At 45.3% G+C, this 14,143-nt stretch overlaps 1 protein-coding gene across 3 annotated transcripts; it reads right to left on the bottom strand.

Annotated features, from left to right (window-relative positions):
* Positions 1-2,336: 2,336 nt before the first annotated feature.
* On the bottom strand, positions 2,337-13,240 carry LOC102903497 (zinc finger protein 354A). Of its 3 annotated transcripts, none has more exons than XM_042283945.2 (5): positions 13,118-13,240; positions 12,331-12,404; positions 11,474-11,600; positions 10,944-11,042; positions 2,337-4,475 (listed from the first exon to the last, which is right to left on the bottom strand). In XM_042283945.2, exons 2-5 carry the CDS (start codon positions 12,361-12,363, stop codon positions 2,992-2,994), a joined length of 1,743 nt encoding a protein of 580 aa, XP_042139879.2. In that variant the 5' UTR covers positions 12,364-12,404; positions 13,118-13,240; the 3' UTR covers positions 2,337-2,991. The 3 variants fall into 3 exon arrangements, with proteins under 3 accessions (XP_042139879.2, XP_006997766.4, XP_042139880.2); XM_006997704.4 differs by having other exon boundaries at positions 10,944-11,039; XM_042283946.2 differs by lacking the exon at positions 13,118-13,240 and adding an exon at positions 12,735-13,046.
* Between the last annotated feature and the right edge of the window lie 903 nt (positions 13,241-14,143).

Genomic DNA, 14,143 nt, shown 5'->3' with positions numbered 1-14,143 from the left:
CGACAAAACCCAATGTCAGAGCTTTATTAGGAGGTAGGGGCAGAAGAACCAGGCCTGGGGCAGATGCAGGTGCAGAGAGCAGAGAGAGAGAGAAAGATGGTGAGGGTGAGAGGGAACAGAGCAGAGGGGGTGGGGTGGGGTCTGTGTCCAGCGCTTTAAGGCGCAGGTGGGCTTATGGAGCTATGCCACGCATGCACAGATTGCATGACCACTCTGTGCATACGTAATCACCAGTGCACACTCATGACGTAAGATGCAAGACCCTTTGCTTAGCTCCTGAACTGCGCATGTGCGGTCACGCAGCTGCAGTGCAGCAGAATCCCAACATTCCAACTTTTTGCTTATTATAAAAAAGTGAATGAACAAGAATAGGGGTGTCTCCAGCTCACTTGGTGGGCAATGGTTGACTCCTGTGAGGGGTAGGGAAGGGGGCTTCTGGCAATGGTTGACTCCTGTGAGGGGTAGGGAAGGGGGCTTCCGAGGTAGACAGGCATCCTGGGATGGTGGGCTGTCGTCTGCAGCCTCGGAACTGTTCATCTTTCTTGGCTTGGCACTCTGGCTGCTTTTGTGTCTGACAGGATGCTGGTGAGACAGAGAAAGGCTTAGAAGAACGAATTATTATTATAGAGGGGTTCCCAGGGTGATAGAGGGGGTCCCAAGACCAGGAAAGTTTGGGTTTGGCACCTATCTTGAAGTAGATCCGACCTGTCCAAATGGATTTAAGTTGGTTTCTTGAGCTTGGGAAAAGTTTTGAACATATTAAGAAGCAGCCATAAGCAAATTAAAGTCTTGGGCTGGTGACTATTGTAGTATTTGGTACTCTGCTGGTTAATGTTAGAGAGAGAGAGAGAGAGAGAGAGAGAGAGAGAGAGAGAGAGAGAGAGAGAGAGAGAGAGAGAGAGAGAGAGAGAAGCTTTTTCTTAATTTTTACCCGAGATAAGCTTTATCAGAGACAGATTATTTTAAGGCACACCTGTTTCCTTTATTAGTTTAGCATTCAGGAGACACAGGTGATCAATTGCTGAGAGCATTTAACGGTAATAGATGATTATATTAAAGTCTGTTTTTGCTAAGCGCAGACCCTTTTGGTCTAGGGGTATAAATACCTTTTTACTATTACTGTTCCTTTTCCTTACTGCTTGAATATATATTGGTGGAAGTATTAAGGCAACTCCATGTAGTTAAAAAGGAGGTTTGTTTTGAGGGGGCAACTTACAAGTAAAGGGATAGGCTACAGGGTCTGAGAAAGGTGTAGTGCAGACCAGTGGTGTTCTTGGGAGAACTCTGCTTGATCTACCTCCAGCGTCCCGGGAATCCAGGAATCAAGAGAGCCTGCACATCTGGGTCTTGGGTCTTAAGGGCTCATCTCTCAGCCCCGCCTCACAGGCGTGACAGTTACCTGAAGCCTCAATGGGTGTGGTACTTCCAGGGCAAAGCTGGAACAGCTACCCACTACAGATATAGCTGATGGTCCTTGGATGGATCTGATGGTAGTTACTTAGAAGAGAGAAGCGGGAAGAGAAAAGCTTGTAGGGTGAGACCTCATTCTTCTGGAATTAGGGACAAGACAGAGAGCAGGGCCCTGTCTGTGTCTCTGTGCATGGGAAGCACTGCTGACTGGTCTGGAGTGAGGCACACGGAGGGAGCAAATGAAATGAAAGCTCCTACCTTAGCTGGGAAATTTTTTCCCATTAAGTAACTGAAAATACAATTAAGTCTGGTGAGGTGGGTAAGACTGTCTCCCTACCCTGACAATAGGGAAATAAGGAGAGGTGGGACCCCAAAAACTCCCTCAGGATTGAGTAAGTGGCTCGGTGTCCAACGGGAAGGAAACACATCGCCTCCATGATGTATTCTGGGTTCCCTGGGAGCCGTGGCCTAGCCTAGGAGGTCTGCTGGAGTTCTTTGTTTAATGCTCTTATGCCCTTTGGTGCCTGGGTGCAGTCAGCTGACCAGTTATCTTTCTAGGTGGCACTTTGAACAAGGCTCAATTGATGGCCAGGCATCAATTATGCATTTGTATGTTAATATGCACATGTACAATGACCTGTGGAGATTAGAGACATAAGACCTCCCTGGAGCTAGAGATAGGGGTATTTGAGAGCCACCTGACATGGGTACTGGGAACTGAACTTGTGTGCTTTCAAACGCAAAACATTCTCTTAACCACTGAGCCATTTCTTCAGCTCCCCATAATAGCCCATTTTCATATTTAATATACCTAGACAACAGCACACAGGATAACAGATAGAATTTAGTAATACATGACTTTAAAGCAATCAAAACTGCAACAACAAAAACCTCTGGGAACAGAAGTAATAATTGGGTAGAATAGCTTCAAATCACAGCAATACCAGAAGAAACCAGCTTTTTTATTTTCCATTTTTAATAAAATCCACATACAACATTTGAAATCAGGTAAAGAAACTGATCAATTCCAGAGACTAAGAGGTAGATTACAGTTCATTTTAATCTTATTTTGGGCCCTTTTTCTTAAAAATGTAATTTCTTTGATCCCTTTGGGATGTTATTAAAATTTTATAAAAAATATCACCAGTGTAGTTTAGTCCAGCACACCCCTCTGTTCACTCAGATGCCTATGATTACAATTACATCCAGCACACACTGCTTCTGAGAGAAAAGCACCATTTTACAAATGCCTTAAGTCATGGTCTTCAGTTTTGGGGAAGGGGTCTCCCTAGGTTCCTCAGGCTGCCTCAAACTCAGTCTCAGGCAATCCTCATACTTCAGGGTCCTCAGTAGCTATGACTATGTGTATAAAACACTATGGCTGGCTCTCAAGTCATTTTTTAAAGTGTTAGACAGGCTTGAATACTTTCCTCCTACCTGTTACACAAAATTTATCCATGGGATTTAGTAAATTGTAGGTTCCCCCCCCATATTCATTATGTTTATTACCTCTCTCAAGCACATACTCTCTGAAGAGCTTTGGTTTAAGGCTTTACACAAGCAAATTTATTTATTTATTTTTTAGGAGTCCTCATCCACATGAATTTTGTAATGATTGGTAAGGGATGACCTATGGTTGAAAAGTTTCCCACACGTGTTACATTCATAGGGTTTCTCTCCAGTATGAATTCGCTGATGTGCAATACGTGAAGAACTTTGCCTAAAGGTTTTCCCACATGTGTTACATTTAAAGGGTTTCTCACCAGTATGAATCCTTCGGTGCTGAATAAGAGCTGAACTTTGACCAAATGACATTCCACATTCCTGGCATCGATATGGTTTCTCTCCAGTATGAATTCGCTGATGGTTACTGAGGGATGAGTTACACCTGAATGTTTTCCCACACTCATTACACTTATAAGGTCTTTCTCCAGTATGCATTCTCTGATGTTGGATCAGAGCTGAACTTTGTCTGAAGGCTTTCCCACAAACTTTACATTTACATGGTTTCTCTCCAGTGTGAATTCTCTCATGAATAATAAGAGTTGAATGGGAACTTAAGGCTTTGCCACATTCATTACAATTATAAAACTTCTCCCCAGTGTGAATTATTCGGTGTCTATTGAGTCTTGAAATAGAAGTGAAGCCTTTCCCACATTCATTACATCTGTAGGGCCTTTCTCCAGTGTGAATTCTTTCATGTTGAATAAGTGATGCGCTCTGACTGAAGGCTCTGCCACATTCGCTGCATTTGAAAGGTTTCTCTCCAGTGTGGATTCTCTGATGATAACGAAGGGATGAGCTAGACTTAAAGGTGTTGCCACATTCATTACACAAGTAGGTCTTTTTTCTGGAATGAATTCGTTGACCAGGAAGGGATGTGCTGCAACTAGATGACTTCCTACCTGGGTTATATTTATAAGGGTTTTCTCTAGCATGGACTTTCTGATGTATAAAAAGACCCGACCTTCTGCCAAAGGATTTACCACATTCCTTACATCTGTAGGATTTCTCTACAGTGTGGGTTCTTAGGTGTTTATAAAGGGATGTACTGAGGGTGAAGGCTTTCCCACATTCTTTACATACATAAGGCTTCTCTCCACTATGAGTTATCTGATGCTGGATAAGGGCTGAGCTTTGGCTAAAGGCTTTTGAACATTCTTTACATTTAAATAATTTCTCTCCACTATGGTTTTTCTCATGTTTACGAAGAGATGAGGTGTTGATGAAAGTTTTCTCACACATACTACATTTATAGCGTTTATCTGGTGTGATTTTTGGTTGATTAGATAAATATGATATCTGCTTGAAAGTGTTTTGTTTTTCACATTCTGATGATCTTTTTTCTCTATGTGACTTTGGGCTAAATTCATTGTTTTTATGGTTTCTTTCTATAGCCAAAATATTCTTATCCCGGTTTTCCTCTAATTTGCCTTCATATATGAAAAGTTTTTCTGATTTCAAGTTCAAAGGTTCATTTCTTTTAGATTTTTTCATCATCAGTTCCTGAAATGAAGAGTCTTGTGTTTGAGTTGACTTAGTGGTTCTATGACTGCGCGTCAATCCTAGAAAGGGAAAAAAGAAACCAAAGATATTTCTTGTGATATAAAAATTGACTACCGAGACAAGATATGTAGAGTGAATAAATAAATACTAATGTTACTTAAGTAGTCTTGGTATGTGGTTAAAAATATTGAGGGTGGAATAGAAGAGTTAGAGAAACATAATTGATGTTAACAGTAGCAGTAGAAAGAAGAAAAAAATAAAGCAAACCCATTTCAAGAAGGTAATTAAATAGGACAAAGATTTGGGAAATGCATTATCTAGAATCCAGAGATCCAACAGTACATTGTTATCTGCTAACTCTGTCCTTGTTGGTTTCCTGCCAACAGTATCTTTCAGATTCAATTCAAAAGTTTATTGTGGAAAATCCTTGCTTGACTCTGAATATCCATGATCCATTCCTTCAGCCAGATTCCTGTGACAGAATCTCAATCTGTAGCCCAGGTGTCCTTAAACTCATGACCTCTTGCTTTAGCCTCCTGAGTGCTGGGATTATAGGTGACCACTTCTGTACCTCTCTACATATAACAACGAGATTAGCATGTTCTACCTCTCACAAATTCTCTTGATGGTATCATATATGTATCTTTCTGTTTTGTTTTGATATGAAGTCTTACTATACTAGACTAGGCTGGCTTTGAACCTGTAGCAATCTTCCTGCCTCTGCTTTCCAAGTCTGAGATTGTAGGCATATGCTATCACATCTGGCTTGTTTAGTAAATCTTTCTTACCTATACCTTCCTAATTTGAAGAAAATCATAGTCTTGATTATTTAAACATGAATTTCATATATATTAGTCACAAGCCCTCACAGAATCTGCCTTCCAAAACCAAACACAGATGATTAAGATTTATGAACCAGTTCACACAGAAGACATTATTAAATTAATTCTACAGAAGTGCCACAAGGTAGGCATAAGGTCAAGAACGGTAAGTTGGAAAGGTAGCCTCATCCATGCATCAAGCAATAGAGGTGTTATAGTTTGATCATCCCCTAGCTACTTGTCAAGTATGCTGAACTAGATGCAGTTTCTGGTGCAGTCCAGTTTAATTGTACTGGTTTATCTTTACATGTGTAGAGAACTACCCTTCCATTCACACTCACTCACTAGGTAATTCTATGGCTAGATAACAGTCTGAAGGAATGTAGAGAATGTGCTGAGTAAGACAAGGTTCCAGCTTTACAGAAACTTATACTTTCATATGTGTGCATGTATGTGTGCTGAATAGGAGAGAGGATGTAGGGATAAACAAGTAAGTAAACAGAAGACACGTGGCTAGCTGAAGAGAGTCCTAGGCAAAGCAATCAGGAAACACAGACGTCCAGAGGATGTGAAAAGAGCAAAGACGTGGTGCCTGGAATGCACTGAACAAAAGGGAAAATGGTAAAAGAGCAAAGGATGGGGTAGAGGCAAATCATACAAAGCCTCCTCAGTACAGGTGATGATTATGGAATTTTATACTAAGTGTGATAGGATGCTTGGGGAAATAGGTGCTCATTTGAGTTGGCAGAGAACAGAGTAAACAGGGGCAGGAGTGAGGACACAGAGATGAAGGCTGTGTAGGTCATAAAGAGGGTAAGATCCAGATGAAGCTGCTAACAGGACTGAGATGAATGGACCAACAGAGTACTAAGAAGGAAAGAGGACAATTAAGATCATGCCTAGGTTTCCAGCATGAAAATGAATTATGGCACCGATTACCAAGAGGAAGGAGAAAATGGCAAGTCCTAGGGGGTCTGTTTCAGGTATGTCTGTGATAGCTAAGGGGCTTCAGAAGAAAACACAAGGAAGCACTGAAATAGCTGTGTTATTTTAGAGATCTGGGAAAGGTCAGAGCTGAAGATAGGCATGTGGGAGTCATCAGCATAGTTCTATTTAAAGCCAAAGACTGAAAGAAATCACCAGATTTCTTGAACATGTAAGAAGAAAACTGGGAAAGGATGGTGTTCCAGGAGCCAGAGAGGAACAAGTGATTAGTTGTGGCAAGTACCCTGAAGACTGGGTTTGGTGTATGTATGGCTTGGCTGGTGTGCCAGAGAGGAGCAAGTTATTTCAACTTGACATAAGCTAAAGTCATTTGAGAGAATGGAATCTCAATTAAGAAAATGCTTACGTAAGATGGGTATAACATGAATCTTAAAAGGTCTTATTAATAAAAACCCGGAGCCAAATATATATATTGGGGTGAAAGCTGAAAGATCAGAGAAGCAGAACAAGCCAGCCACAAGCTCTTACCTCTAGGAAATCCTCAGTCTCAAGACAGTGAGTTCCTGTTTCCTCATGCCTTATATATCTTTTTCTACCCTGCCATCTTACTTCTTTGGATTAAAGGCGTGTGTGCTTCTCAAGTAAAGGCATGAGATCTCAAGTGTTAGGAATAAAGGTGTGTGCCACCATGCCTGGCTGTTCCCAGTGTGGCCTCGAACTCAGAGTCTGCATGATAGGATTAAGGGTGTGCACCATCACTGTCTGGCCTCTATGTCTAATCTAGTGGCTCTGTCCTCTGATCCCCAGATAAGTTTTATTTGGGTGCATAATATATCACCAGAAATGGGGCTATAGGAAAGTGTATAGGGTATTTTCTTAATTAGTGATGGATGTAAGAGGGCCCAACCCATTCTGATTGGTGCCATCCCTGTTGGTGGTCCTAGGTTCTATAAGAAAGCAGGCTGGCCAGGCGGTGGTGGAGCACGCCTTTAATCCCAGCGCTCGGGAGGCAGAGCCAGGCAGATCTCTGTGAGTTCAAGGCCAGCCTGGGTTACCAAGTGAGTTCCAGGAAAGGTGCAAAGCTACACAGATAAACCCTGTCTCGAAAAACCAAAAAAAAAAAAGAAAGAAAGAAAAAGAAAAGAAAAGAAAAGAAAGCAGGCTGAGCAAGCCATGAGGAGCAAGCCAGTAAGCAGCACTCTTCTGTGGCCTCTCTATCAGCTCCCACCTCCAGGTTCCTACCCTGCTTGAGTTCCTGTCCTGACTTCCTTTGACGATGAATTGTGATGTGGAAATGTAAGCCTCCCCCAATTTCTTTGGCCACAGTGTTTCATCACAGCAAAAGTAACCTTAACTAAGACAGTTGGAAAGGCTTGTTATACACGCATGAAGACCTTAGTCAATCTCCCAGAAAGCAATAAAAAAAAAGCAGAGTGTGGTGGACCTGTAATTCCAGTGTGGGAGAGTTAAGACAAGAGGATCCCTGGAGCTTGCTAGCCAGCTACTTTAGCCAAATTGGCAAACTCCAAGTTCAGTGAGAAACCCTGTCTCAAAAGATAGGGAGCAAAGGAAGGAAATATCTGATGCTCACTTGTGGCATCCATGTACAGGTACACATAATGAACATGAAAACACACACACACACACCCCAAAGACTAAAACTTGGTGTGTGGAAGGAAAATAAGCATGCTGAGATGAAGAATATGGAGGACAGAGCCCTGTTTTAAATGAGTGGAGCCTGTTCCACAATTTGACAACTAGGCAGAAACTCGTCAATGACAAGGAAGCCAATCACAAGAGCACTTAGCCATGGAGAAAAAGAGAAGGCACAGCTAGAAAAGGTCAGGGACAAAAGTCTTGAGGCAGAACAGAAGGAGATAACAGTGAAGACCACGTTGAGGACTCTGGCTTGTGCTCCATGGGATGGAAGTTACTAGTTTTGAGCATGGGAGCAACAGGAGATGATCTAAGCCTGTTGCTAACCTCCGTGGTGACCCCAGTGTCAAATCAGGAAAGCTCCCCTTCCAGAGACTTCGCTGTAGGACAGCAGCTGACACTGCGGCTGACTACCCCTCAGCTGAGCACTCGGGACGACTGCTGACAGTAAAGACGACAAGGAAATGACAAGGCAGAGAAGTGTCTCACGGGAGACAGCATTACTAGACCATTTCTGGAATTGAAAAATGTCCAAATTCCACAATTCCAGAACGTTTCTGCATTTGGATGTGAGCCAAACCTTCACGATACACAGGTGCAATATGCCCATGATTCTTAGTGTACTTATGTAGAGAAAGCACCACCTCAGTGCTTAGGCTTTGGGCCACTTCTTAAGCAAGAGACCCATGTAAGACACAGACACCCTGAGCCATGGCCTCTCACGTCTGTTTAAAACTTACAAACCCAGGGATGACAAAAGCTATCTGACTTGTGCATTTTGTTGTTGCTTTAAAAAAAAAATTTCATTATTCATTTTTCCGTGTAAGGGTGCTTTGCCTGCATGTGTACCACATGCATTCCTGGGGCACACAGAGGTGCAAAGAGGGCATCAGAAGCCCTGGAACTGCCGTTCTGAATGGTTATGAACACCATGTGAGTGCTGGGAACTGGAAATTCTCTGCAAGGGCAGCCCGTGCTCTGAAGAACTGAGCCCTGTTTTGTTGTTTCCTTGTCTGTGGTTAGTTCTGAAGGGAAACAGAACTTGCAGGTTCAGAATTGGGTTCTGTCTGACATCATGGCCTCAGGTACAGATGTGCAGGTCGCTCAACTGCGCTTGTGGTGTGTGAGTTCCTGCTGAGGAGGAGTCCAGGCGCATGGTGGCTTGCCATGCGTGGACACATGAGCATCCCTAGGCCTCCCACCTGAAGTCCACTTTTGAGAGAAAAGGATGGCCATTCCTCAAGAGGAGCAGAGCAGCATACTTATAATCCCAGTGCTCAGGGGATTAAAGCAGGAGAAATCTAGAGTTCAGTGTCAGCCTGGGCTACACAGTCAAACCCTCGCACAGAGCAGAGCAGAAAGCAGCTCCAGCATCCACTCACCACTTCACTCCTCAGTCATCCACTCAGTTTTTCCTCGGAGCTGAGGAAGGCAGGTGAGCCCTTCATCAGGTATCTCAGCCTCTCCCAAGACAGCACTGAACAGCAGGCCTATTCTGCTCAGGCTAATTCCCCTCCCTTTCTTTGGGGTAACCTCTGGCAGTTTCTACACGAATGAAGATTCAAAGACAACTGTGGCTGCCATCTCAGAAGTGGTCACTCTGGACTAGGAAGAGATGCTCTCATACAATACAAGGGTTGTGAGAGGACAGGGTGGCCTGTCATGTGGCTCTTCTCTAGGCCCAGGACCACTGACTGACCTGAGGGCTCAGATCCACCCCAATTCCTCTCCCCTCCTAGGCAAGCAGAAGTCCATGGTGTGAGTCTTGGTTCACCTATGAGGGAGTTTCTCCAAGTCTCTATCACCACAGCGATCACCTCTCCTGACTCTCTTCAGGTCACTTCAGGGCAGGCTGACAAGGTCTTTTCTCTTAACCACCTTGCAAAAAGAGTTTCCCAGGATCCTATTCCCACCTGGTCAGCTCAAGGTTTCAAGGGCTCTGACCTCGCTTGTGAATTCCAACCTTATAGAATTCCCCACCAGAGATCTATATGCAAGTTCTTCCCTTACATCTAAAATGAAAACTACCCCCACCCCAAACTCATCAGACTGGGTCTCTCTCATCTCCACCCCACTAGCCTTCTACCTCAGTCTTGCAGTGCTCCCGTAGGCTCCCTGACTGTGCCCACTTTCAGTCCACCCTCCACAATGCATGTCACTGGAGGACTTCCTGAATATAAAACATTGTATACAAATAAAGACCCTTGTCCCAGATTCATTCTAAAAAGACACAATGCCTCCTAAGCCTTCTCTCTGTGCTCATGTGTGTAGAGCTCCTACTCACGTGTGCACACACAAGATTTTTAAGAGCACAATTTTCTTTCAATCTGGTGGTAACATATCTCCACAGTGCTCTGAGACTTGCCTCCCTACTTGACACTCTGGAGCTATCTCTATCACCGGTGTTGATGGATGCCAGAACAAGGACAAACTAGGTTTTTTAAGCTGTTTTACTAGACTTCTGAATTGTTTCTGATTAGAACCAGCTTTCCCAACACTATCAAAGAGTACAAAATTGCCATTTACATTTCAAGTACTTCCAGTTGTTCATATGCAGAACACGGCTCCCAGAACTGCATGCACCAAGGCACTTGTTTCGGGACCCTTGCGTAGCCTTCCCGTCTCATTCATTTCCTTTTCCTTTACACACTTAGAACTTCAGCCTGAGTTCTTTATCATCCCTTAAATATAACATATCTATTAAATGATCTCCGAAGACACAACCCTCCTCAAAAACAACCAACAAGAAAAAAGACCCCAAGAAACTCATTCAGGACATGATTAGGAGAGAATACATGGAACTGGGCCAGACTTCAGCTCCAGTTTCCCTTCTCTCACTTCTATTTAATTCACTGTTAATTTACTGGGTTGTTTTTTCATTTTTTTTTGTTTTGGGTTGAGTTTTTTATGCTAGGAATTGAACCCAGGACTTTACGTGTGCCAGGCGGGTGTTCTTACCATTGGGCTCAGCTCCATCCCAGCCCCCATCACTTCCTGTGGATTGAGAACCTGAAGACATTTCCCACCCCACACTCCAAGCTGCACCCTCTCCTTATTCACCACACTGGTGCCTGAAGAAACTGCCAGGCCTGCACACTCACTCACCCCGAGAGGAGTCTCCAGGACCTTCTTTCTCCACCTTCCAGGGATCCTCTCCTTGCTGCAGCAGGGAGATCACCTTTGGTTTGGTAAACGGGCATCCTGCTTGGAGATAAAATGAACTCATTAACTAAAAGCCAGGCAACTATCTAAGACTGAGAAAATCTCTTCCATTGCAGAAATCAAGTGAGCCTAAAAGTGTTTACCCCATATGGCCCTTTGCAGAAAAAGTATACAAACTTCTAGCAAAGGCAATGTTCCACAGATGGAACAAACAAGCACAGAATGACTGCTGGGGAAGATGCCTGCACCATGAAGAAGCCCAGGAAGCAATGTCTCTCTGCCACCTCCTCTAGCAAACATGGGCAGTTCCAAGCCTGCTGTGGGGAGAACATGCCAGTACTTATTTAGAAGGACCCATTTTACGACCATAAGGCAAAACTCTGCTAAGGTTTCCCAATGGCCGCAGCTGTCATTCAGGGAAGGAGGGGCTAAGGTCTCCTTTCTGAATCTACGCCCACAGGGAACTCCCTTACCCAGTGAGGCCAGGTTGCTGTAGTTCTCCAGCATCACCTCCCGGTACAGGCTTCTCTGGGAGTGATCCAGCTTCCTCCACTCATCCCGAGTAAAGAGCACAGCCACATCCTCAAACGTCACGGACACCTGTGACGAAAAGCCAACTTGAGGAGCTCTGAGTTCAAGTAAGAGACCCTGACTCAAAAGATCTGGCCATGGGGGAAGTCACCTGATACAGTCACTTGGGCTTTTACATGCACGTGTACATGTGTACAAGCACTTCCTCACACACAGATATGCCTAACCAAGCACATGAGAGTATGCATGTATGCATGCATGCACACCATATCACACATATATGCATAGGACAAAAAAAATGGAAAGGAAGTGTACAAACAAAACGTATAATCCATAAAGTAAAGTGGAAAAAACAAAGAACCACCATGGACTGGAGAAGGCTTGGGGCAACACAAAGACCGGCAGGAAAAGGAAAAAGATAATCAATCTTGGTAAAGACAAAGAAAGAAACACGGACAAGTGAGGGAGGCAGGGCCAGAAAGGAAGTTTCTCAAGTATGTATGTCTGCTCTGTCCCAGGGCACCTGGCATGTCACTTGTGGAATTTGTAGGCATACACCAGACTGGGATCAGGCAACAGTGGCACGTCTATCAAGAAATACAGAAGACTAGAATTGTGAACACGGGATGTGCTCCCTACGGAATCCACTAGCCATGAAGGGAACAACTCCTCCAAGTAGGACATGGGCTCCAAATCCTAGTGAAGGCTGAACTACGTGGAAGGAGAACTTCCGTCAGGAAAGAAAAACCAAGCCAACTCCCTCCCCTTCCACGGAGAAGGGAAATGGCAATGCGCTTACCTGAGACCTCGATTCCCTTTGCTCAGGAGCCATGTTCTCTCCGCGGGTGAGAGATGATGAGGATGAGGGCGAATCTGAGGGAAGACAAGGAAGAAAAGGGTAGGTAGCACCTGATGCTTCGCACCCCTCAGAAGCGCCATCTCGGATTGCGTCCCATCAACATCAGCTGAGCCTGGCTCTCCTGACTCCAGAGAGAGAAAGAAGCAGGAGCTGGGGGCGGGCATCAGAGAATAGACAGGTCACTGCTTCTCTCGTCCGTGGATCTTCAGAAGCTAGACTTGGGCGACACCGGACTCCCATGTGCCAGGCATCACCCTACACGGTTCACGACAGCTCGGCTGGCACTGCCCGGACCCTTCAGATCAGGAAACCGAGGCCGGAGTGTAGCCACCGCAGGGACGCACCCGCTAAGATCTGACACCGGCTGGGGACAGTGTTCCTCCTCCCCACGCGTAGCCCACACAACTGTTCTTCTGCTGTCAAGGGGTCGAGTTCCAGATCCCCAGAGAAAACTCCAGAGAGGGGACCCAGGACAGGAGGGCGGCACGCGAAACATAGCCTGGGTTGGCCCCGCCCCGGCCGTGGGGAGCAGGTCACCTGCAGTCCAGGGCCGGGACCGCTGGGACCGCGCGTTCCCCCGCGTGCCCAAGGTCGGCTCCCGGGAGGGGAACGCGCCGTAGACGCTGGGGGGCGGGAGGCCGTACCCGGCCCAGCCCGCCTGGCGTACGAACAGGTCTGGCCTCCGCTCACCTCCTCCCCACCCCCCGAAGCTCCCGCCACGCCTCACCGAGGCTCAGAGCCGCCGCGCGTGCGGACTCCGCCTGGGGCACCTCGGCCCCCCACCTTGAACCGCGCCACGGACGCCCCAGGGCCCCGCGAAGGCTCACGGGAGGTCAGAGCTCCGGGTCCGAGGGCGGTGGCCGCGGATGCCTCTGGGAAATGTAGTCCACTCCAAGACCCAAGGATTCTGGGGTTTGAAGTTCCTCAGTTGCGCGGGGGGGGGGGGGGGGCGCTGCTCAGCTCCTATGGTGCACAGTTTTAGTGGAAGCCAGGAAGATGGCACTAAGTACCCTTTAGGAGAGCTTTTTTATAAGTTACTTGTGGGGCTGGAGAGGTGCTCAGCTGTTTAAGAGTCCTTGCTGCTCTTGCTGAGGACCTGGGTTCAATTCCCACTATATGTATCAGGTTGCTCACAATATGTAACTCCAGTGCCTGGGATACAACGCCCCTTACTGGCCATTCCAGGAAGTGCATGCATTTCCATGTCCATACATACAAATAATGTCTTTACAATTCTTTTCCCTCAAATAAACAAAAAAAGGGAAGAAAAGTTTGTTGCAGAATCTTTGTTCACACTGTAAAGATGTGTCTCTGCCTAAGGCACCTTCTGATTGGTTTAATAAAAAAGCTAAATGGCCAATAGCTAAGCAGGAGAGATAGGTGGGACTTGGGCAGAGAGGAAAATTGAAATGAATCTAAGCACTCGAGAGCCATCAGCCAGATTCAGAAAGAGTCAGACATACAGGATGGGATAGAGAAAAAGTCATGAAGTAGAATGTAGATTAATAAAAATATGGGCTAATTAAGTTATAAGAGCTAGTTGGAAATAAGTCTAAGCTAAAGCCAAGCTTTCATAATTAATAATGTCTCTATGTCATTATTTGGGAACTGGCTGGTGGAATAGAAAAAGACTTGTTACAAGAGTTATTAGAATTAGGCCACAAGTAGCCATGATGGAGCCCTGATGGGCAAAGCAGACCCTTCAATTCCCAAGGACAGAAATTACTTATTCTTATAGGTTTGAGAAAGGAGG

The sequence above is a fragment of the Peromyscus maniculatus genome, chromosome 8 (genome assembly GCF_049852395.1).
Source record: "Peromyscus maniculatus bairdii isolate BWxNUB_F1_BW_parent chromosome 8, HU_Pman_BW_mat_3.1, whole genome shotgun sequence".
Classification (NCBI taxonomy): Eukaryota; Metazoa; Chordata; class Mammalia; order Rodentia; family Cricetidae; genus Peromyscus; species Peromyscus maniculatus.
The sequence above is the reverse complement of the archived record's forward strand: the minus strand, read 5'-3'. Positions and strand labels throughout refer to the sequence as shown.

Bases quoted from the DNA above. Each gene is read 5' to 3' on its own strand.
- LOC102903497 (XM_042283945.2), bottom strand. From the start codon at position 12,363: ATGGCTCCTGAGCAAAGGGAATCGAGGTCTCAG. The intron at 11,601-12,330 runs GTAAGCGCATTG...TTTTCGTCACAG, and splicing joins AAAGGGAATCGAGGTCTCAG to GTGTCCGTGACGTTTGAGGA. The intron at 11,043-11,473 runs GTAAGGGAGTTC...TTTATCTCCAAG, and splicing joins CAGCAACCTGGCCTCACTGG to CAGGATGCCCGTTTACCAAA.